The sequence below is a fragment of the Phacochoerus africanus genome, chromosome 5, assembly GCF_016906955.1.
Source record: "Phacochoerus africanus isolate WHEZ1 chromosome 5, ROS_Pafr_v1, whole genome shotgun sequence".
NCBI classification, from domain to species: Eukaryota; Metazoa; Chordata; class Mammalia; order Artiodactyla; family Suidae; genus Phacochoerus; species Phacochoerus africanus.
In genome coordinates, this window is record NC_062548.1 from 8,683,836 (window position 1) to 8,709,942 (window position 26,107).

General features: G+C 41.8%; 1 protein-coding gene across 1 annotated transcript; it reads right to left on the minus strand.

The window, feature by feature from the left end:
- Positions 1-988: 988 nt before the first annotated feature.
- Positions 989-26,107, minus strand: LOC125126925 (vomeronasal type-2 receptor 116-like). The gene is given in 7 exon segments (XM_047779263.1): positions 989-1,719; positions 1,722-1,901; positions 6,489-6,530; positions 6,533-6,611; positions 24,346-24,387; positions 24,698-24,742; positions 25,961-26,107. Coding segments are annotated over 7 exon segments (1,266 nt in total).

Consider the following 26,107-nt stretch of genomic DNA (forward strand, 5'->3'; position numbering starts at 1 on the left):
AAGAGTTCTGGGATTTGTTTGCACTATCTTGGGAATGGTTAAGATGGGCATTTTATGTATATTTTATCACAACTTAAATAATTATGTAAAAACAATGTGCATTGAAGACAGGGCACTCTCATCATTAATGAGGTACTTATTTCCATTAAAAAGAAGATGTGATCGAAAACCACAAATATATATCTTAGTGAAAAAACATAAGGAACATTTCCACCAAATACAAGAACACAAAGCTCACAGTTACGACTCCTATTAAGCAGAGTGTCAAAGGCTCTCATCAACACAACTGGAATGAAATAAGTATCTAGAGTAGAAAAAACGTTGTATTATTATCCACGTCTTAGAATCCTAAGAATCCTGGGATTTTTCGAATCAACTTGCAATTAATAGGAGTCCACCAGTACACTCAAAAAAGAACAAACATTACTTCACAACCCAAATAACTAGAAATGACTCATTAATAAATATAATAAAGCATTAATAAATAAAATGAAAAGGCTAGAATAAAGGGAAAGTTAACATGAATTCCTGAATGGGAAACTTTGCCACAAAGAAGTCAGTCCTTCTTCAAATTAATCTATGAAATCAAAACAATTCCAACCCAAATGCTATACTGTGTATTATGGAACTTGCCAAGACCTTTCAAAAATTTAAGAGGAAATTATTATGAGTAAACAAACTAACTGCAAAACAGCAATACCAAAATATAGCTGTTATCAGCTGTCAGGACATGCTATGAAATCTAGGAAGTGAAAAGAAAAGGGTATTCATTCAAGAAAAGAATCAATGAAAGAAGAGTTAGTGCAGAACAGAGATTTATATCCAAGGATGTAATGAACATAACCAGGGCATTCCAAATCAAGGGAAAAAATGATGCCAGAACAGACAGGTACTCATGGCAAGGTGTGGGGAGACAACTCTTCAGGGTTTTCTTTCATTTTCAAGCTTTCTAATTGTCTTAGGAAACACACACCCCATCCTATAATATTTATTTTCTCCCAGAGTTGGATTTACCCCTTAGTTTGGGCAGGGTATTCCTCTCCAACTTGAGGAGACTATGGTAGCAACTGGGAACAAAGATGTACCCTAGTAACCCAGCACTGGAAGCCAAGATGCAAAAGACCTCCACCACCACCGTGACCTTCCCCTTGGAGCTATTGTACACAGGGAGGAATGCGATCCAGACACTACAGAACATCAGCATGCTGGATGTCAGCCACCTGGCTTCTTTGAAAGTGTCAGGCAGGCTCCTGGCCGGGAAAGCCAAGGTGAAACTCAAGAGGGCCAAGGAAACCCAGTATCCTAAGGAAAGATACAACATCATGGCAGAGCCCTTGTTGCACATGACCATCAGGGGGGCAGCCTCCGAATGTGCATCTATGTCCATGAAAGGGGGAGAGGTCCCCAACCAGACTGCACAGAAAGTCCCTTGAATCAGGGAGCAGATGGCAATGAGGGCATTGGGGGCCCTTGAGAGCAACCACTGCCTCATCTCTCTCCCTGGGGTTGTGACCTTGAAAGCCAGGACCACAGTGATGGTTTTAGCCAAAGTGGTGGAAATGGCCACGGTGAAGATGACCCCAAAGGTCATTTGCTGGAGGAGGCAGGTGGCAGTGTTGGGATGGCCAAGGAAGAGGAAGGAGCAGAGGCAGCACAGGATGAGGGAGATGAGCAGGATATAGCTGAGAGCCCAGTTATTAGCTTTGACTATGGGGTGTCCCTGTGCTTCACAAAGACCCCAAGAGCCCCAGCTGTGAGCACAGACAGACCAAGGGCTGTGCAGGCCACGACCATCCCCAGAGGATCTCCACAGGCCAGGAAGGTCACCACCTTTGAGAGGCAATGGTCTTGGTCACTATTTGGGTATTGATCCTCTGCACACCTCACACATTGCTTCCTATCTGGCAAGAAAAGCAACGTGCCATTACCGTGGGTTCAGTGATTCTCATGAACTCTTCACATACTCACATTTGTTCAGAAGACTCTAATTCAACAGCAAAAAAGGAATAGAACAGAGAGAAAAAATTCCAAGTTCACGATGTCTAGGTTCGCCTGGTATATCAAAGGCCAAGGAGCATTCACATCATCTGTTTTACTAATCGTCATATGCCAGAGAACAAGTTTTTTTTTCTTTGAAATTGAAATGACAGGAATTCTCATGTGGCTCATCTGGGTTGCTGCTATGGCCCTGGTTTGACCCCTGGCCCAGGAACATCTATATCCTTCAGGAGAAAGAAAGAAAGAAAGAGAAAGAAAGAGAAAGAAAGAGAAAGAAAGAGAAAGAAAGAGAGAAAGAAAGAGAGAAAGAAAGAAAGAAAGAAAGAAAGAAAGAAAGAAAGAAAGAAAGAAAGAAAGAAAGAAAGAAAGAAAGAAAGAACATCAACTGTTTCACTTAATATGAGCAGAGTAGGACATCCCCTGGGTTCATTCACTCAAAAGCAAGCATCTATTGTCAGCCTGCTGTGACCCTGCTAATATCCCAGGCTTTGCAGATCTAGAGAGGACCAAGACACACCCTCACTAAGAAGCTTCCCATTGACAGTATTTCTGCTATTTCCACACCACTGCAAACTCTGTCCTAGGCATGGTCACTTTCACTATTATTGTTGAGACTTGCATAACTCAGCAGTTGCTTTAACAGAATATCTCCCTAATGAGGCTCCCTGCCTTCTGCCTTGAATCCTGTCATCCATCATTTATTCAGTCACAGCTCTGAACGTTGCTCTTATTTCAATACTTTGATACTACTTTCTTGATTCAAATGCCACAACTACTCTCAAGTTCTTCTACAACATGATTCTCCAACATGAGCACCCATTAGAATCCTATGGAGGGATCATGAAATAAGGTTGCTGATCCCGCCCCCAGTGGACTTTCTGCCTGAGAAACCCAGAATGTCCATTTCTAACACATTCCCAGGTCATGCTGATGCTATTGGTATATGTAGGACACTGTGAGAACCACTGTTCTAGATGGAGTACAAACTCCTAGCCAAGAAACAAAGCTCTAATTCAAAGCTCCCATTTTGGCTCAGCAGGTTAAGAACCCCACTAGTATCTATGAGTATGTGGGTTCAATTCCTGCCCTTGGGCAGTGGGTTAATATCTGTCATTGCCATGAGCTGCTGTGTAGGTCACAGATGAGGCTCGGATCCCTCACAGCCACAGCTGTGGCTGTGGTGTAGGCTGGCAGTTGCAGCTCCGATTCAACCCCTAGCTCAGGAACTTCCATATGCCAGCGATGTGGCTGAAGAAACAAAGAAAGAAAGAGCTCTGTAATTATCTACATTCTACCCACTGCTCCCACAGGGACTCCCTACCACCCTGCCCCAGCATAGACTAGGGAGGCTTAAGAAACCAACATCCCTGTGCAGCTGTGACACTCCAGGCAATGTGCTTGCTAGAATATACCTCACTGGGTTTTCACAGAACCTTGGGAAGTAGAGAGAGAGAAGCAACTGCTTTGCAGAAGAAAATAATTGAGGCTTAAAAGGCTGATGTAAGGCACCTGAGATCATGGAGGTGGTGCGAGCAGGGCTGGGATGTAGATTCAGGACCGAGGGGCTGAATGAGGCCAAGGCAAATAGGTCACCCAAAGGGGCGAAATTGAAGCTGGATTCTCTTTCAGGCACCAGACCTGCCCCTGCCTGACCCCAGGCGCCTCCGTGAAGGTGTATGTCCTGCCCCTCACCTCCCTTACTGAAATCCTGGCCGCACTCACTGTAGTCGGATTTGAAAGCCTATGCTCATTCCCTCATGCACCCTTTTGCTAGTTTCCATGTTCATCTCAACCTTTTCTCTTGAAAAGCTCTCATTCCCGTAGAATATCAGGATTCAGAGACATTTCTGTATTGTGATACACTTTCTCCAGAGGATTTCATCAAGATTTAATTTCAGAACTATATCATGAAAAAGGAAACCATACACCAATCTCATTTGCAAAACATGAATAAATAACATTTGAATAACCTTTGGAATAAGTTAATCATGTTCATTAAAGAAAGACCGCATCGCAGTCAATTCGGGCTTTTAAAATATTTTCAAACCAACAAACTTGAAGGAACATTCAATTTAGAGTTGGAGAATGGAGTCCAAAATAGTCCAAATACTGGCAAGATTTTTATATTCAATTATACTAAACAAAAGCAAACAATACAATTCATAAGCTTTCCTCTTTAAGACAAATTATGGGATGGGTCAAAGTGAGTGAAGATTACCTGGTTCCTGAAGGCTTCACGGAATTCTCAGGTCCTGTCTGGACCTCATGCCCTTTTGGTGAGCAGCCCTTTGAGGTCCTTCATGACTACAAAGACCTTAAGGGAAACCTCCCTTCAGCTCAACACACCCCTGTGTCCTCACACCTGTGAACCTCACACACACGTTCTCTTCTTCCTGGGGCGTCACTTCCTCCCTTTCCCACACGACTAATTGTAAACACCTGTCTCTAGACTGGGCTTGACTCATCTCCGCCGAGTAGCATTCCTTGCCTGTGTAAGGCTTATTGACTCCATAGCTCCCCAACATGCCCTATTTTTTAGGTCTATGACCTCATTTTACACTTTATTTCCCTTTTCTCTACATTCTGCTGATCTCATTAGGCTGGGGATGTTCAAGTACAGTGCGGTTTATTTGCAAGAGAATAAGATTTGGAGTTAGAAGTCCTCAAATTTGGGCGCTTCCATTTCCTAGGGGTCTGATCTCATTAATTTGTTAAGAAATTATTCAATACCTGGAAACAAGGCAAGAGGATGACAAGTGCTTTTGGTGGCATACCCCAGCATCATTTACCAAGCCAACTCAAGGCTTAGGTATTTCTCCAGCAAAAGGTTTCTGTTTGACTTTGGGATTTACCTTTTCATTAGAGCTCAAACACTGTGAAGTTGCAGTTTGATCTATAGATCTGATGAACCAGTAGAAAGATACACCCAAAGTTTATGGTTTTATCGTAGCACATAGGCATTTTCTATCTGACCTATCAATTGTGTTCTAACATGGTTCTGTTCATGTCCTATTGTCAATGTGCTTTTGCTGGAGTTTCTGTTGTGGCTCAGTTCTAGCAAACCTGACTAGTATCCATGAGGATGCAGGTTTTATCCCTGGCCTTGCTCAGTGGGTTAATGATCCTGTGTCGCTATGAGCTGAAGTGTAGGTGGCAGGTGTGGCTTGGATCCTGTGTTGCTGTGGATGTAGTGTAGGTTGGCAGCTGCAGCTCCATTTCGACCCCTAACCTGGGGCACTCCATATGCTGCAGGGGGGGACCTTAACAGCAAAAAAAGCCTTTATTGATGAACCATATAAACCCATTTTGCAACAAGCCTTGGAACAAATTATGTAAATGCTAATGTATTTGTCCCATAAAAATCTTTGATACATGATTATTCCATATTTTGGGGAGTCATGGTTTACCTGTTCACAAATATTCTCACGGTAAAATGGTCATGTTGATAACATCTACTGACACAGATTTTTTTAACGGAAAAAAGCAGGGATGCAGGTATGTATCTACAACTCACTCTCCCAATCGATGCTAATTGCAGATCACATTACATCCTTGGACATGGGCTGTGCATCTAACTGACAATATGTATCTGTTGCAGGCATACATTGTTGCCTACAAAGGCAGTTATCCATTTGGCTAAATTCTCAACAATGAGATGAGACAAAAGAGCCACGCTTTTGCCTTCCAATTTGCCTTTTTTTCAGCCACATTAGATTTCTTTCAAGTCCTCAAAGTGTGGTGGAAACATACCATTTTAATTATTTTCTCCAAGGAAATCTTCCTCCCTTCATTCAGCTAATAACATGCTTATGTCTTTGACAACTCCGTAATAAACTTGCATCCTTTGTGGAAATTTTTCTGAACCCCAAAGTCATGTCAACTACTCCCCACATCTCTGTATTAGGCCCCCGTTCCTCATGGTCACTCCCCATGTCCACCTCCCCTCCTGCCTCTGAACTAGCGGAGCTCAGGGAGGGGTGAGCAACCAGGAAACCAGGATGTGTCCTCAGCCCATTGTACATGCTGGCCCCCAGCAGGAATACACAAGGCTCTCCCACTTGTGAAACCACACAATTGATTTCTGGACACTTCCTTCAGTTATGAGTGGTGCCAGGCCCTGGAGAAAGGAAACCGAATAAGATCCAATGTTTAGTGTGACTGGAGTTTGGTTGAGAGAAACACAAGAAAACCAAGCTACTAACACTAACACATATTACCTTGTACAGTCACAACAAACATAGGTCTATTTGGGACAGTCTTTTGAAAATATGGTCTTGAGAAGGTCATGCTAAGGGTCCCAAAGATGAGCAGGAATAAGACGAACAAATGAATATCCTCTCCTAGGGAGGATTACTAGCTTGAATAGAGAAATTACTGAGTAAATAAAAGAAGATCTTGAGTAATACTGTCCTATTCTAGGTCCTTCCCATTTGCAGGGACAAATAGGCATAGAGCGGAGTGGGTGAGGAGGAGAGTCCCCAGATCAGTACCGGTGGCAATGGACACCTCCTTCTCTGGGCAGCACATGCAGTCAAACAGCAGGCAGCCTTTCCCCACTGGGGAGCTTGCCTCCATCCAGGGCCACAGCTCCTGCTGCACACACAGTGAGGAGTCTCAAGAAATCAGAGGAAAGTCTTGTTAAAACCTGTACACGTGATCTAGTCCTGGGTCCCCAGAGTGTTTCAGGGACAACCAACAAGTGTGATTTTTTAAAAAGCAGCCCATCCATTTCCTGGCTTGGATGCTTTTCTCTCCTGCATGAAGAGAAAAACGTTAAAGTCTTAATTAGATGTATTTTCCCCCCATGTGTCAGGTAGTAGGAGAGGACAACTATTCAAGATGGAGGGAGCTGAGACCATTAATCGGGTTGGAAGTGGGAGTCTGTGCTTCTCCTATTGAGCACGCAGAGATCACCAAGGGCTCATGGCCAGGATGTTCTAAAGAGCTATGTGTCATCAATAAACCCAATGGCCCACTCCATCAACTCTTCATGTATGGAAACATCTGGACCACCTGGAGCCTCGGGGGAAAATTGTCCTACTTTCACTGTCCATCAGGACAGTACCAAAAGTTGAGAATATCATATTCTTTCCCAGGGATTCTATGCTGATCCAAAAATACCCAATCCCCAGCACTGTTGTTAAACTGGATGCTCTTCAGAAGAGGGTGGAACTGGAGGGGATGTAATAGAGTGGCAGACAGAATTCTCATGGGGATACAGGTGACCTGTTAGCTGCAGGACTTCACCAAGATTTTCATTCTTTTTCAACTTTAAATTTAAAAGCAGTTACTTCATTAAAAATCAAATATGGTAACACCTATGAAAGTAACTTAAACTATAATTACAGCATGTATATATATATGATACACATACATATATTTAAATATTATGTAACATAATTTTCTGTGTGTGTATATATACATAAATTAATGGGATATGATATTTAAATCAGCTAGTATAGTATTAAACTCAAGCTGGGCACTTTGTTGTCAGACATTCATTGAGGAGGTACCTGAGAACATGAGAACCAAAAAAAAATCTAGGTACAAAATTCAGAAAATATTGACCACAGAGTTACATTCAGCCCCACCTAGCTGTCCTTAGTAATCTCTTAAAAGTTCCCTTTACTCACCCTCCTGCACTGTTGGTGGTAATGCAAGCTGGTACAGCCACTATGGAGAACAGTATGCAGGTACCGTAGAAATCTATACATAGAACTACCCTATGACCCAGAAATCCCACTCTTGGGCATATATCCAGACAAAACGTTCCTTAAAAAAGACGCATGCACCTGCATGATCTTTGCAGCACTATTCACAATAGCCAAGACATGGAAACAACCCAAATGCCCATTGATAGATGATCAGATTAGGAAGATGTGGTATATATACACAGCCATAAAAAAGAATGACATAATGCCATTTGCAGCAACATGGATGGAACCAGAGACTCTCATACTGAGGGAAATCCGTCAGAAAAAGACAAATACCATATGATATCACTTACAATTGGAATCTAATATATAGCACAAATGAACATTTCCACAGAAAAGAAAATCATGGACTTGGAGAATGGATTTGTGGCTGCCTGGGGGGGAGGCAGAGGGAGTGGGAGGGATGGGGAACTTGGGGTTAATGGATTCAAACTATTGCTTTTGGAATGGATTAACAATGAGATCCTGCTGTGTAGCACTGAGAACTATGTCTAGATACTTCCAATGGAGCATGACAGTGGGAGAAAAAATATGTATACTTGCATGTGTAAATGGCTCCCCATGCTGTACAGTGGGAAAAAAATTGTGTTGGGGAAATAACAATAAAAAGAAGGCATAAGAGAAAATAAAAGATTAATTAATTAATTAATTAATTAAATGTAGGAAAAAAATAAGGAAGCCCCAATCTCTAATGTCTCTGAAAACACTAGTGAAAGAGAACCTAATAGGAGAAAAGCCCTCTCAGGCTACGGCTTCCTCACTCTGAGCTGGCACCTAGGAAAAGAGGCTAGGGACCATGCCTAATGCAATAGTAACAAGTGTGGGTATTTCACCAAGGAAGGTGATAGTTAGACAAAATGAGGTATCTGCATGTATGACAGAGACCTCCTCTTCAGGGATACTGTCCGTGAGCATCCTCAGCATTAACAGATGTCTGACTCTGTAGGAGAACATTTTCCGTAGCCTCTTAGCACTGCCCTCTGCACAGGGGCTGCAGTTCTGAGGATGCCACACATCCACACTGCTAGAACAATGAGAGCAGGATGCGGGAGGGCAGAGGGTGACTGGGTTCCCCCTTCTCACCTGTGTCCTGGCCAAGAAGCAAGAGAAGGGGCATGGGGAGAGTTCTAATATGAGGTACCAAGGGAGGTGTGAGGGGCAAGAATGGAAGTAGGGCTGAAGGAAGAACGATGGATTTCTGCCTCCACCTTGAAAGGAAAATCAGTCCATGGAAGGAGAATAAGTGAGAGGAGGATGAACAGTGGACACAGGCAGAAGGGGGAACGTGAACTCAGAGCACATTTGTTTCACTACCTGAAGCTTCAAGAGAGATCCTTCCTCATAATCAGAAAATAAAACTATGGAAACTTGAAAGAGGAAAGAGAAGAAAGGGAAAAACACTTCACTGGAAAAGATACCCATCTCTGCCAGGATGGTGTTGAAACGTTCCAAAAATATTCCGGATCTTGAAAAAGTGAATAAAGTGAGGAAAAGCCACCAATGATCACATCTCCCTCCCTGCAGACACTGGGCTTCATTTTGGATAAGCAGGAGGGATCGTGTGAGCTGCACACAGACAGTGAAAGAAAGTGCAGGATCAGAAAGCACCACATCAGAGAGATCATCGCGGAAACGTTTCTGCAATGGACAACCCTCCTTCTTAGTCTGTGGTTTAGGGAACAGGCAGAGCTGGGGGGAAGCCTGGGAAACAGAAGCCAAGGCTAAACCCCCCACTGTTCTCAGGAAATACATTGGCAGGGACTCCATGCCAGAGTCCAGCTCCAGCAGCCAGGGTATTCCCTCCGGGGATGGACAGTGTCGGCGAAGCACACGGAGGCAGCCTCTTGGTCCCTTCTTTCAGGGTGCTGGACTGCTCAGATTTTATTAGCATAGGTAACAGTTTATATAGACAGCTTAATTGTAACTTACATCACAGTGCTTAGATCATATTCTCAAAGGTTAACTTTTAGACTACATGGTACAGTAGATATACAATGTGTTCTAAGAATTTTAATTAAAACTAACAGATACAATGCATCGTGCAAAATTATAATGGGTACAAAACATTATGTGGAAAAATCATTATATGAAAATAAGGCAATTCGGTATAAAACGTCTTGTGGTTACTTTTAGCAAACGCCACCCGTTATTGTTTTAAGCTAAGCTTTAACAACTAGAAAGGTCATAAGCACAAGAATTTAACATTTACAAAAACTCATTTTTTAGATTAAAGCTTAAGGTACTAACTTCAAAGCGTTATGGTCAGGAGACAGTATGAGAAAATATTTTTTATATCAGAGCAACTTAATTTCATAAAACTTAAGAGCTCCCTACAAAACTTATTAAAAGCAAGATTATATTTCTCCATCAAGAATGATGTATGTCTAACCTATTCTAACCTATTGTACACTCCACAGTTACCTAACTCTAAAACCTATTTTTACTTGTAACAAACCAAAGAACACTTTGCTTTTGCTTGTATTAGATCGGAATAGGGGAAATTTCACCAAGGTGAAACTCTTATTATTTTATTACTGTTCCAATTTTTGTTGTTCCAATTTTATTGAATCACAAAACAATATAGAAAAATAACCAAGAATAACAAACAAATAACAGAAAAGGCTGAGTAATGAGTAAGTAACAGGAAAGAAAGTCATGTCTGTGACTTATCCCACAGCTCACAGCAACACTGGATTCTTAATCCACTGAGCAAGGCCAGGGATTGAACCCGATACTAGTCAGGTTCATTAAACACTTAGCCATGACAGGAACACAAAGGACCATGTAACTTTGCCTGTGGACATGGATGAAGTCAGCTGAATGTCATTCAACCTGACAAAGGATGAAAATTCTGAGACAACTGCAACTGCATGAAATGCCCCCACAGATTTACAAAGCCAAACTCTCCTCGGATTGCTGACTCCCAATTTAGAGATACAGCACTCCCAAACCTATGGGATGCAGCAAAAGGCATTCTAAGAGGAACGTTTATAGCAATACAAGCCTACCTCAGGAAACAAGAAAAAGCTCAAATAAACAAGCTAACTTTACATTGAAAGCAGCTAGAGAAAAGAGCAGACAAGACCTGAAGTTAGTTGGAGGAAAGAAATAAAGATCAGAGCAGAAATCAATGAAATAGAAAAGAAGAAAACCATAAAGAAGATCAATGAAACAAAAAGCTGGTTCTTTGAAAAGATCAACAAAATTGATAAACCCTTAGCCAGACTTATCAAGAAAAAAGAGATAAGACTCAAATCAATAAAATTAGAAAATTAGAATAAAATGCCTTGGAGTAAACCTACCTAAAGATACAAAAGACCCCTACTCTGAAAACTATAAGACACTGATGAAAGAAATCAAAGATGACACGAATAGATGGAATGACATACCATGCTTCTTAGACTGGAAGAGTCACTATTATCAAAACTACCCTACTACCTGAGGCAATCTACAGATTCAATGCAATCCCTATCAAATTACCAAGGACATTTTTCACAGAACTCAAACAAAATATTTTAAAGGTTGTTTGGAAGCACAAAGGACCCGGAATAGCCAAAGCCATCCTGACAAGAAAAATGGAGCTGGAGGAATCAGGCTCCCGGACTTCAGACTATGCTGCAAAGCAACAGTCATCAAAACCATATGGTACTGGCACGAATAAAGAAATCTAGATCAGTGGAACAAGATAGAAAGCCCAGAATTAAACCCACGCACCTACAGCCAACTCATCTATGACAGAGGAGGCAAGAATATACAGTGGTGAAAAGACAGCCCTTTCAATAAGTGGTGCTGGGAAAAATGGACAGCCACATGGAAAAGAATGAAATGAGAACACTCCCTAACACCATACACAAAAATCAACTCCAAATGGATTAAAGACCTACGTATAAGACCAGACACTATAAAACTCGTAGAGGAAAGCATAGGCCAAACACTCTCTGACATAAATGACAGAAACATCTTCTCAGATCCACCTCTTAGAGTCATGACAGTAAAAACAGAAATAAACAAAATGGGACCTAATCAAACTTAAAAGTTTCTGCTCAGTGATGTGGTACACATACACAATGGAATATTACTCATCCATTAAAAGGAATGAAATACTGGCATTTTTAGCAACATGGATGGACCTAGAAACTATCATGATAAGTGAAGTCAGCCATACAATGAGACACCAACATCCAATGCTTTCCCTGACATGTGGAATCTGAAAAAAGGACAGACGGAACTTCTTTGCAGAACAGATGCTGACTCATAGACATTGAAAAACTTATGGTCTCCAAAGGAGACAGTTTGGGCAGTGGGGGGGGATGTGCCTGGGTTGTGGGATGAAAATCCTGTGAAATGGGATTGTTATGATCATTATACAACTATAGATGTGATAACTTCATTTGAGTAATAAAAAAAACTAAAAAAAAAAAAAGAATCAGCATTGTTGCAGCTGTGGCTTAGGTCACAACTGCAGCTCAGATCTGATCCCTCACCCAGGAACTCCACATGCCGCAGGGCAGCCAAAAAAGAATGTACATATGTGTATAACTGAGTCACTTTGCTGAACAGTAGATATTGGCACAACATTCTAAATCAACTATACATTAATAAACAATTTTTTAAAAGTTTCTGCTCAGCAAAGGAAACCCTAAGCAAAACGAAAAGAGAACCCACAGAATGGGAGAAAATGTTTGCACATGAATTGACTGACAAGGGATTAAACTCCAAAATTTATAAACACCTCCTACAGCTCAATACCAAAAAACAAACAACCCCATCAAAACAGGGGCAGAAGATCTCAACAGACAATTCTCCAAAGAACACATACATACGGCCAAAAAACACATGAAAAGATGTTCAACATCATTAGAGAAACGGAAATCAAAACCACTCTGAGGTACCACCTTACACCAGCCAGAAGGGCCATCATCCAAAAGTCTACAAACTATAAGTGCTGGAGAGGGGGTGGAGAAAAAGGAACCCTGGTGCACTCGTGGTGGGATTGTCAATTGGTGCAACCACTGTGGAAAGCAGTATGGAGATTCCTCAGAAAACTAAACATAGAACTACCATTTGACCCAGCAATCCCCCTCCTGGGTATCTGTCCAGAGAAAACCATGACTTGAAAAGACACATGTACTCCGATGTTCATTGCAGCACTGTATACGATAGCCAAGACATGGAAACAACCTAAAAGTCCATTGACAGAGGAGTGGATCAAGAAGATGTGGTACAGAGACACAACGAACTATTACTCAGCCATTAAAAGGAATGATATAACAGCATTTTTAGCAACATGGATGGACCTAGAAATTATCATGCTAAAGTGAAGTCAGTCAAACAATGAGACACCAACATCAAATGCTATCACGTACAAGCAGAATCTAAAAAAGGATACAATGAACTTCTTTGCAGAACAGATACTGACTCCCAGACTGAAAACCATATGGTTTCCAAAGGAGACAGGTGGGGGGGGTTGGGATGGAAGTGCTACAAAATTGGGTTATGATGATCATTGTACAACTATAAAGGTAATAAATTCATTCAGTAATATAAAAAAAGAATAAGAAAGAAAGAAATATCTTAAACAGAAAGAAAACTTGTTAGGGGTTCTTGTTGTGACTCAGCAGGTTAAGAATCCAACTAGTATCCATGAGCATGCAGGTTTGCTCCCCTGTGCTTCCTCAGTGGCTTAAGGATTGGGTGTTGCCACAAGCTGCGGTATAGCTTGCCTATGTGGCTTGGATCTGGCATTGCTGTGTCTGGGATATATGTCAGCATCTGAAACTCCAATGTGACCCTAGCCTGGGAAATTCCATATGCCCGAAAAAGGGTAGCCCTAAAAAGAAAACAAAAACAAAATACTTTTTTCATCCCTTAGAAGTGTAAAAGGATTACTTCACAATTAACTGCAGCTAAGAAGTAGGCTACAACAGTACAAGAAACAATGCATTGCTTAACCCAAATAACCAGTCCAAAACATAGTAACACTTCAGCAAATAAAATGAAAATTCTAAGATAAATGGAAATAACCTATAGTCCTGAGTGGAAAACTTTATTGCAAAGAGATCAGTCTTTCTTAGAATTAATCTTTTAATTCAAAATGATTCTAGAATCGAGGATCAAGATGGTGGAGGAATAAGAAGTTTTGCTCGCTTCTCCCACAAACACATCAAAGAACACACATTTATATGTATAATAATTTGTGCAGAACATTTACTGAATGCTGGCCAAAGAACTTCAACCTCCAATAAGGGCAAGAAACCCTCCGTATAACTGGGTGGAATAAAAGAAAAGAGAGAGAGAGTGAAGGAATCAGGACAGGACTAGCATTCATGAGATGGATCTGTGAAAGAGAAAAGGAACCCACAACCTGGGAAGCCACCTAACCACAGGGAGATCAGCCAAGACGGAGGGAACTCAATGTTGCCAGGAAAAGCACAGCAGCTGGACTGAGGAGCGCAAAGCAGAAGGAGAGTCACACAGATCATCTGCACCACTGCCCCAGACACCACAGCCTGAGACACTCAGGTGGGGGTTGGGCACTGGGACTCAGGCTCCAGAGGTCAGTTGCAGGGAGAGGACTAGGGCTGGCTGTGTGGAGACAACCTGAGGGGCTAGGGAGTGGTGTGCCATGTGCTGGGGAATGGAATGTCAGAGCCATGGGAACCCAGGTGGAGGAGCAACAAGCTGCCATTTTTAGGCAGGGTGAGAGGAGGAGTGGACCACCATGGGAACCTCCCTGTATATGCACAGGCTCTTGGAGGGTGCGGGGCCTCTGGTGCAGGCTACAGGTGGTGAGAGGCCACTTTCTTTGACTCCAGAAAACCGGGCACTTCCTGTGAAGGCTACTGGTGTCCACGCACCCCTTGTATGGGCTAAGGGCAGCAGGGAGCTAAGTGCAACATGGTGCCTTTTGTGTAATCTATAAGCAGCAGGGACAAATCACAGCTGTCATCTCAGAAACCAGGGGGAGGCATGGCTTGCCACCACTAGGGGTCTGTGAACAGGCTCCACGTGCAGCCCCAGTCACCTCAGAGGTTGGCAAAAAAGGCACTGCAACAGAGCACCACCTGTTGTTGCTCTCACTACCCTGGGAATATGCCCAACCTGCTGTTTCCTCTGCCAAATGGTCCAGGCAGCACCAATACATGCTTGATCGATGTCTCTTCCCAGGACCCTGCCACCAGGAGCAGCCTGTGTAGCACCTCCTGTGTGGGCTAAGCAGGACAGGGTGCTTCTTGTGTGGTCTACAGCTGGTGGGGCAAACCACAGTTATCACTGACTCCAGAAGTGGACATGGCCCACCACCACTAGAGGTCCATCAACAGGCACCACTTACAGCCCTCGTCCCCTCAGAGGGCACCACAGAGGAGGGCATTGCAACCAATTGCCACGGGTTGTTGCTCTCACTCCTCTGGAAACCCACACACCTTGCAACCGCCACTGTCAAATGTTCTGGGCACCATCTCAATTGGCCTGAGCCTCATTACCGCTTCCCAGAGCCCTGCAGCTAGGAGGAGCCTGTGCCACCTTCCTGCAGGTCCTTGCTACTGTCAAGAGCCCAGCAACCAGGCACTCACTACTAGCCCTACCCTTTGCCTCATTCTCCCTGCAAACACACTCAGCACCCTGGGGATAACAGCCTCCTCACACTGAAGAAACAGACAGCAAATATCCCAACTGCAAAGCCAAAAATAAATAGTAATCCCCTATAAAATACAGAGGGGCACTCTTGCATAGAAATAGCCCTCCAAGACTACAGCTTGGTTTCCATAACCTCACAGAAAAATCAAAAAAAAAAAACAAGCAAAATGAAGAAGCTCAAAAACCATTCCCAGTTAAAAGAACAGCCGAATTCTCCTGAAGCAGTAAACAATGAAACACACCCCTGCAGTCTAATAGACCCTGAGTTCAAAGAGGAAAGAGTGAAAATACTGAAGGAATTCAGGGTGAATATGAAGGAATTAAGAACGGATATAGGCAGTGATGCAGATTACTTTACAAAGGAAAGAGAAAATATAAGGAGAAGCCAAGATAAACTAGAAAATTCCTTGGCAGAGACACAAACTGAGAGCTAAAGGCACGGAAGGGCAGAATGAATAATGCAGAGGAACTAATTAGTGACTTGGAAGGTAGAATAATGGAAATCACCCCATCAGGACAGCAGACAGAAAACCAAATGAAAAAAACATGAGAGCAATATAAGAGACCCATGGGATAATATAAAGTGGGCCAATCTATGCATAATAGGGATTCCAGAAGGAGAAGGAACAAAAAGGGGATCAAGAATATATTTGAAGAAGTTATGGCTGAAAACGTTGCAAATCTAATGAAAACAGACATCAATCTACAAAAGCACAGAGGGCCCCAAACAAGTTGAATCCAAACAGGCCCACACCAAGACCTATTATAAGAAAAATGGCAAAAGTGAAAGAGAGGATTCTAAAGGCAGCAAGAGCTACACAAAGCATTCATTATGAGGGAACCCCCATAAGGCTATCAGCTGATTTCTCTACAGAAACACTACAGGCCAGAAGAGAGGAACAAGATATATGCAAAGTTCTAAAAGGAAAAAATTGCATCCTAGAATACTCTATCCAGCAAGAATATCATTTGAAATAGGAGAAATAAAGAATTTCTCCAACAAACAAAAGCCCAAAGAGTACAACAATACCAAACCCATTCTAAAAGAAATCCTGAAAGGGCATCTCTAAATAAAAAACAAGAAGAAATAGGATAGAGGAAATCACGATTGGAAGGCAATCGCCTAAATAAGCCAGTATACAGATCTAAAAGGAAAAAAACCTTACTGTGAAAGTGATAAACACAAGGACAGATGATTGGATTAGGAAGATGTGGTGTATATATACACAATGGAATACTACTCAGCCATAAAAAAGAACGACATAATGCCATTTGCAACAACATGGATGGAACTAGAGACTCTCATACTGAGTGAAGTGAGTCAGAAAGACAAAGACGAATACCATAAGATATCACTTATAACTGGAATCTAATATCCAGCACAAATGAACCTTTCCACAGAAAAGAAAATCATGGACTTGGAGAATAGACTTGTGGCTGCCTGGGGGGAGAGGGAGGGAGTGGGAGGGGTCAGGAGCTTGGGGTTATCGGATACAACTTGGAATGGATTTCCAAGGATCCTGCTACTCAGCAGGATCCAAGGAGATCCTGCTGAGTAGCATCCCCAACTATGTCTAGATACTTATACTGCAACAGAACAAATGGTGGGGAAAAATGTATACATGTAAGAGTAACTTGGTCCCCATTCTGTACAGCGGGAAAAAAAGTGAAAATTTAAAAAAAAGAAAAAATGCTGGAGTTGATCATTTTGGACACTAATATGAAATCATTAAAAGAGAAGCTAAATAGAATTGTCACATGTAGTCCATAGTGCATTTGTAGGTGTTCTTCTGTAACTTGTTTGGATCTAGGCAATGTTTATACTTTGTATCATTTAATAATAAAAAAAAGTTAAGCAACGCAAGAAAAAAAAACCCACAGGGAACAGTAAAACATGAAGATGTTAAAAAGGACTTCAAAATCATGGAATGCGGGGAAAGAAAGTAAGAAAATCTAGACTCTTCTGTTTAAGAATGTTTTTGAGCCTATATGACTATCAGGCTACAGCAAGCAGTTATAGGAAGGGGTTAACATACTTAAAAAACAGGGCAACCACAAATCAAAACCAAACATTACATTCACAACCACTGAAAAATACACAAGAATAAAATAAATGGAAATCATCCAACTACAAAACGAAAGGAAAAAAGAAGAAACAGAGAAGCAACTGGAAAACAAGCTTTAACATGGCAATAAATGCATATTTATCAACAATGACCTCAAATGTCAATGGACTGAATGCTCCAACCAAAAGACACAGAGTGGCAGACTGAATAAAAATGCAAGAGCCTACAATATGCTGTCTACAAGAGACTCACCTTAGGTCAGAGGACAGATATAGATTGAAAGTGAGGGGATGGAAAAAGATATCTCATGCCAATGGAATAGACAAAAAAGCAGGAGTTGCCATACTTTTATCAGACAAAATAGATGTTTTTATTACTCAATGAATTTATTACATTTACAGTTGTACAATGATCATCACAATCCAAAATCCTACAAAATAGACTGTAAAAGGAAGGCTATCCAAAAAGACAAAGAAGGACGTAATTTAATGATAAAAGGATCCATTCAAGAAGAGATAGTACAATCATTCACATACAAGCCCCTGATACAGGAGCACCCAGATACACACAGCAAATACTAACAGACATAAAAGGAGAAATTGACAGGAATACAGGACTAGTAGGAGACTCTAACACCCCACTCACAGCAAGGGACAGATCCTCCAGGCAGAAAATCACTAAGGCAAGAGAGATCCTAAATGACAACAGAAAACGTAGACTTGGCATTTTCAGGATCGTACATCCAAAAAAATCAGAATATGCACTCTTTTCACGTGCACATGGAACATTCTCAAGGACTGACCACATAGTGGGGCACAAAACGAACCTCAACAATTTTAAGAATATGGAAATTATTGCAAGTGTCTTCTCTGACCACAATGGCATGAAACTAGAAACCAGCCACAGAAAGAGAAATGAGAAAAAACTGAATTCATGGAGACTAAACAACATGCTACTTAAAAAGCAACGGGTCAATGAGGAAATCAAAAACGAAATTTAAAAATACCTCAAGACAAATGATCATGAAGACAGGACAATGATCATGAAGATTCAAAATCTATGGGATGTCAAACAAGCAGTGCTCAGAGGGAAGTTCATAGCAATACAGGCCTTGCTCAAAAAAGAAGAAAAATCACAAATCGACAACTTAACCCACCACCTAAAGCAAGTAGTAAAAGAATGAACAAAACCTAAAGTCAGCAAAAGGACAGAAATCATAAAGATCAGAGAGGAAAGCAATAAAATAGAGATTCAAAAAACAAAACCATAGGCCAATATCTTTGATGAATATAGACTCTATAAATTCTCAACAAAATTTTAGCCAACCGAAACCAACAACATATCAAAAATGTCATGCACCACGACCAAGTGGGATTCATCCCAGGTTCACACGGATGGTTCAACATACAGAAAAACCACAAGATCATCTACGTAGATGCAGAAAAAACCATTTGACAAAGTTCAACATCCATTCATGATAGAAATTTTACCAAAGTGCGTCTAGAAGGAACATACCTTAACATAGTAAAAGCCACTTTTGCCAGACTCACAGAAAATATAATACTCAATGGAGAAAAGCTGAACACCTTCCTACTAACATCTGGAACGAGACTAGGATGCCCACTCTTACCACTTCTATTCAACATAGTATTGGAAGTCCTAGCCACAGCCATCAGACAAACAACAGAAATAAATGCTATTCAAGTTGGAAGAAAAGAGGGAAAATTGTCACTGTATGCGGATGACATGATACTCTGTGGAGAAACCCCTAAGGACTCCCTGCAAAAACTCCTTGAACTGATCAACAAATTCAGCAAAGTAGCAAGCTACAAGATTAATATTCAGAAGTCAGCTGCATTTCTGTATACTAGTAATGAAAGATTAGGAAAGGAATACAAAAATACAATACCAATTAAAATGAATTACCTAGGAATAAACCTGACCAAGGAGGTGAAAGAACTATAAAACATTAATCAAGGAAAATCAAGAGGATTCAAAGAGATGGAAAGATAGTCCATGCTGCTGGGTTGGAAAAGTTGATATTGTGAAAATGGTCATACTACCCAAAGCAATCTACAGATGCAATGCAATTCCTACCAAATGACCCATGACATTTGTCACAGAACCACAACAAACAATCCAAACATTTATATGGAACCACAAAAGACCCAGAATTGCCAAAGCAATGCTGAGGAACAAAAACCAAGCAGGAGCCATAACTCTCCCAGACTTCGGGCAATATGACAAAGCCACAGTCATCAAGACAGTGCGGTGCTGGTACCAAAACAGACACACAGACCAATGGAACAGAGTGGAGAACCCAGAAACAAACCCAGACACCTACAGTCATTTAATCTTCAGCAAAGGAGGCAAGAATATAAAATGGGAAAAAGACAGTCTTTTCAGCACATGGTGTCGGCAAAACTGGACAGCTGCACGTAAATCAATGAAACTAGAACACACCCTCATGCCATGCAGAAAAGTAAACTCGAAATGGCTTAAAGACTTAAACATAAGACAAGACTCCATCAAACTCCTGGAAGAGAACATAAGCAAAACATTCTCTGACATCAATCTTACACATGTTTTCTTAGGTCAGTCTTCAAAGGCAACAGAAATAAAATAAAAAATAAACCAATTGGACCTAATCAAACTGACCAGTTTGCACAGCAAAGGAAACTATATAAAAAAAAAGACAACTTATGGAATGGAAGAAAATAGTTTCAAATGATGCAACTGACAAAGACTTAATCTCTAAAACACACAAACAGGGAGTTCCCGTCGTGGCGCAGTGGTTAACCAATCTGACTAGGAACCATGAGGTTGCGGGTTCGGTCCCTGCCCTTGCTCAGTGGGTTAACAATCCGGCATTGCCATGAGCTGTGGTGTAGGTTGAAGATGCGGCTCGGATCCCACGTTGCTGTGGCTCTGGCGTAGGCTGGTGGCTACAGCTCCGATTCAACCCCTAGCCTCGGAACCTCCATATGCTGCGGGAGCAGCCCAAAAAATAGCAACAACAACAACAGACAAAAGACAAAAGCCAAAAAATAAAATAAAATAAAATAAAAAAATAAAACACACAAACAACATTTACACTTCAACAGCAAAAAATAAAATAAGCCCAACTGAAAGAGGGCAAAAGAACGGAATAGACATTTCTCCAGAGACTATATACAGATGGCCAACGAGCACATTTTAAAAATGCTCAACATCACTGATTATTAGAGAAATACAAATCAAAACCACTATGAGTTACCATCTCACACCAATCAGAAATGGCCATCATTAATAAATCCACATAAACAAATGCTGGAGATGGTGTGGAAAAAAGGTGGGGGACACTTTCGGTGGGAATGTAAATTGGTACAACCACTATGGAAAACAGCATAGAGGTGCATCAGAAAACTATAGAAATACCATATGATGCAGCAAGACCACTCTTGGGCAAATATCCAGACAAAACTTTCCTTAAAAAAGACACATGCGCCCACATGATCATTGCTGCACTATTTGCAATAGCCAAGACACGGAAACAACCTAAATATCCATAGACAGATGGATGGATTAAGATGTGGTACATATACACAATGGAATACTACTCAATCCACAAGAAAGGAACAAAATAATGCCATTTGCAGCAACAAAGATGGAACTAGAGATTCTCATACTAAGTGAAGTAAGTCAGAAAGAGAAAGACAAACACCATACGCTATCACTTATATCTGGAATCTAATATATGGCACAAAGGAACCTTTCCACGGAAGAGAAACTCATGGACTTGGAGAACAGGCTTATGGTTGCCAAGGGGGAGGTGGAGGGAGTTGGATGGACTGGGAATCTGGGGTTAATAGATGCAAACTATAGCCTTTGGAATGGATAAGCAATGATACGCTCCTGTATAGCACTGGGAACTATATCTCGTCACTTGTGATGGAGCATGATCGAGCATAATATCAGAAAAAGAATGTATATATATATGTGTGTTTGCATGTGTGTGTGAGAGAGAGACTGGGTCACTTTGCTGTATGGTGGAAAATTGGCCAAACACTGTAAACCAAGTATAATAGAAAAAATAAAAATCATTATACAAATAAATAAAAATAAACATCATCTTTAAAAAATGATTCCAATTCAAATCTTGTACTCTGAATTATGGAACTTGCCAAGGCCATTCAAACAGACAGGTCTAAGAACAAACAGAAAATAACTGGAAGAGAGCAATACTGAAGAAGAAGAAATGGTGTTGGGAAAACTGGACTCAGCTACACGTAGAAGAATGAAATTAGAACTTTCACTACCACCAGACACACAAATAAACTCAAAGTGGATGAAAGACCTAAATGTAAAACCAGATGCTATAAAACTCCTAGAGGAAACATCGGCAGAGCACTCTTTGACATAAACTGCAGCAATATCTTTCTTGATCCACCTCCTTAAGTAAAGGGAAGAAAAGCAAAAACAAAGCAAACTGGGACCTAGTGAAACTTAAAAGCTTTTGCACAGGAAAGGAAACCATAAGGGAAACAACTAGATAACCTTCAAAATGGGAGAAAACATTTGCAAATGATGCAAACGACAGAGGATTAATCTCCAAAATATACAAACAGCTCATACAGCTCAATATTAAAATACCCAACAATCCAACCAAAAAATGGTCAGAAGATCTAAATAAATAAATCTGTAATTTCTCTCAAGAAGTATACAGGAGTTCCCATTACGGTTCAGTGGGTTAGGAACCCCACTAGTATCCACGAGGATGTGGGTTCCATCCCTGGCCTCGCTCAGTGGCTGAAGGATCTGGCATTGCCTTGAGCTGTGGCATAGGCTGCAGACACAGCCTGGATCCCACGATGCTGTGGCTGTGGTGTATGCTGGCAGCTTCAGCTCTGACTCAACCCCTAACCTGGGAACATGCATATGTTGCAGATGCAATCCTAAAAAACAAAACAAAAAGAAAAAGGAAGACATACAGATGGCTCGTAGGCATATGAAAAGGTGCTCAACATCCCTAATTTTGAGAGAAAGGCAAATTAAATCCACAATAAGGTATCACTTCACACAGGTCAGAAAAGACATCATCAAAAAGTCTACAAATACTACATACTACAGAGGATGCAGAGAAAAGGAACCCTCCTACACTATTGGTGGCAATGTAAGTTGGTTCAGCCTCTGTGGAGAACAGTATGGAGGTTCCTCAAAAAACTGAAAAATAGAGCTACCATATGGTCCTGCAGTCCCGCTCCTGGGCACGTATCTGGAGAAAACCCTAAAAATCAAAAAGAGACACGTACCCAAATATTCACCACAGCACTGTTTACAAATCCCAAGACATGGAAGCAACCCAAATGTGGGTCAGCAGATCAATAGATAAAGAAGATGTGGTGTATTTCAACAACAGAAACTTAGCCATAAAAATATGAAATAATGCCATTTGAAGGAACATTAATGGACCTAGAAATTATCAGACTAAGTGAAATATGCCAAAGACACATATCATATGATATCACTTATATGTGGAAGCATAATAAAAATCATACAAATAAACATATACAAAATAGAAATAGTGACACAGACACAGAAAACAAAGTTATAGTTGCCAAAGGGGTAAGATGGTGCGAAGGAATAAATTAAGAATTGGGGATTTACATATGTACCCTACCATATATAAAATAGATAATCAACAAGGACCTACTGCATAGTACAGGGAACCCTTCTCAGTATTTTATAAGAACCCTTCCCGTCGTGGCTCAGTGGAATTGAATACAAGTAAGGACCATGAGGTTGTGGGTTTGATCCCTGGCCTTGCTCAGTGTGTTAAGGATCCGGCGTTGCCATGAGCTATGGTGTAGGTTACAGATGCAGCTCGATCTGGTGTTGCTGCAGCTGTGGTGAAGGTTGGCAGCTATAGCTCTGACTGGACCCCTAGCCTGGGAACCCCCATATGCCACAGGTATGGCTCTAAAAAGACAAATGACCAAAAAAAAAAAAAGAATCTGGGGGGGGGGATATGATAAAAAGAATATATATACCATTGAATCATTTTGTTGTATACCTGAAACATAACATTGTATATCACTATGCTTCATAAAGAAATTACTTCTTTTTAAAGTGAGGAATAAATGAAAAAAACAAAAACAAGCTAGGGCCTCCGCCTCCAGAAGTGTTTCTCTCCACGGTTCAGTGCCCTTGGAGAAGGTATCCCCATGTGATCTTCTGAGCCACACTCCTCAAAATCTCTCACTCCCCTGAGACTACACTCAAACTTCAAGCAAAGCCCTTGGGGACACTTACTCATGCACACAGCAAGTCTAATGGGCATCTCGAGGCATGGTTTCCAGAAGAGATTTGGGACATGTCCTTTGGGTGGGAATCCGTGATGCCATATATTTAGTCTCCTCAACTGCCTTGGCTGACCTGGGTCCCCTGGGCTGGGGGCTGTTTTATCTGTCATGGATGATTCCTCTCTTCCCTCAGGATTGGCTCAGCTCAGGCCCATTCTGTCCTCATTCGAGCCCCTTTATTCTTCCTGAGGAAATATTTGTGCTGTCAGGAAGGTGCTTATTCGAAAACCATCAGTGCTAGAACCAAATGCTTATTTTACGACGTGGGAAAGGAGGAGTGAAACTAAGAAGAATGTTCCCTCAAGTGACAGATAGAGCAGAAAATCCCCAACAGATTCTCTTTTGATTCTGGATTTATGAGGATTAAGCAGAGATTAAACGGAGCTTCTTAACCAGGGAGCATTAATGCAAAGGGTTCTGGCCCAAGCTCTCATCACTATTGTGGATGGAGAAGTGGCTGGATCTATGGTTAGAGGCAGAGGAGGCAGAAGCATCATTCAAAGGCCCTCCAATTAGAGGCTAAAGAAGTTCAATGAGTTAATCTGTCCTGAGGCATGCTGAGAGAGTGCAAACTCTGAAACCACATACAAGAACATCCCAGAATTCCATGCCCGGTTGCTCCTGGTGATGCTGTCAGGACAGAACGAGTGGAAACAGTGATGACTGGGTGGGACCCTCTGCTTCTCCACAGTAAATGGAGATTCCCAGGGTGAGGAAGGACGTCTGATGAGCCCTCAGAAAAGCCCTGTTTGGACGTTCAGTAGCCAGGGTGTGAGGCAGTGGGGCTCTGTCCTGCCCTCTCTCTCCACGTCTATGCTTGTTCTCCCCACAAGCCTCTGCAGAGAAGGTTCCAGGTAAGGCACTGTTGGGGCTTGGGCCATTCCAGAGCCTTTTATTACGGACAAGGGCATCCTCTGACATGGTCTGCTTACTCCTCAACCCTCGAGTCAGGGGAGATGTCAGGTTGCTCCTTGAGGGAAGCTGCCTGAGGAAACAGAGGAAAAAGTCCCTTGAGGGGCACAACTCAGAATGGGATGTGAATAGGTAGATTGACTGAGGGAGGAAGGGAGATAGGACTCAGGTGATGGATCAATGTATGCTATGGAGAGTTCCAGAAAAAGATGGGGACTAATGAGAGAAGTGTGTGTGTTGGAGGATGGATACAGGTGCCCAAGTAAAGGGAAATGTGTGGAGTGTTGCCTGGGCTGCAGTGAACAGAGGGAGCATGTGCAACATGGCCGCTTAGTCCACAGGGAGCTGAGTATGAAATGACCGTGTGAGGTGACAGCCCAGAGGATGACCTGGGCTGCTTACATGTGGAGCAAGGTAGGGATCATGCCTGCTCTCTTAGTGGTCCAATGATACTTCTAAACAGACTCTCAGAGGTGAGCTCTCCACTCTAAAATATAAGATATCTGGATGCATGATCATCTAGAGAGATGTTTTGGAGAGAAACAGAAAGAAGGATAGGGTGGATATTTGGGGATCGATTTAGATCATTGTTTTAAGGTCTAGTGCCCCTATACAGATCAAGCTCTCATTCTGATCCGTGTTCATGGGAGAATGTGATAAAGGGCTGACTGGCTGAGTAAATGCTATAATTCAAGTTTTATTGGCCTGGCCCACAAGTTGAAGCCTCACCCATATACACAGCACACCTATCTCATTTGCTCTCAAGTAAATACTATGGCTGCTTTATCATGTGCTAACCTTTCTCGTACAAACATCTCTATCAGCTGCACTTAATCTCCAAAGAAAGGCAACATCACGTTTCCTTCCAAGTAACCTGATACAATTATTCCATGTACAACCACAAAACATGTCACATGCTCCCAAAAAGAGCATTCAAACAAACCAACCCTCTTCCCATAAAAAAGGTGAAGCTTGTTTCAATCCTGATTCCCCTGTCATAGCATTTAACTTCAATGCTCAGCTATGCAGCTAACCATGGTCATATATCTTATGTTAGACAATGGGTGACTGAGCAGAAAAAACTGGAAATATTTGGTAAATATATTTATACACAAAGAACTCATATATAAATAAGATGTGCCCATGACTGTATCTGGCTTGTTTCTCTGGCTGCTCACATGGTCATGGCTGGTGTTTCTATCTACCTTCTCTCACTGTCTATTCCATATTCCCATGGTCTGGAGTTGGTCATGGTTACTTGACCATGATTAGGGTGGGGAGGGAACCTAACTGTCATTCCTAAAGGATCTGGGCCATTGGCCGGCATGTCTGAATGGCACCTTTTTAATCCTTCATTGACGTTCACCACAGCACATTTGAGTAGAGCGTGCAGCCTGAAGCTCTCCTGCACTCCAGGTCTGCTCGTCCTCATCCCCAT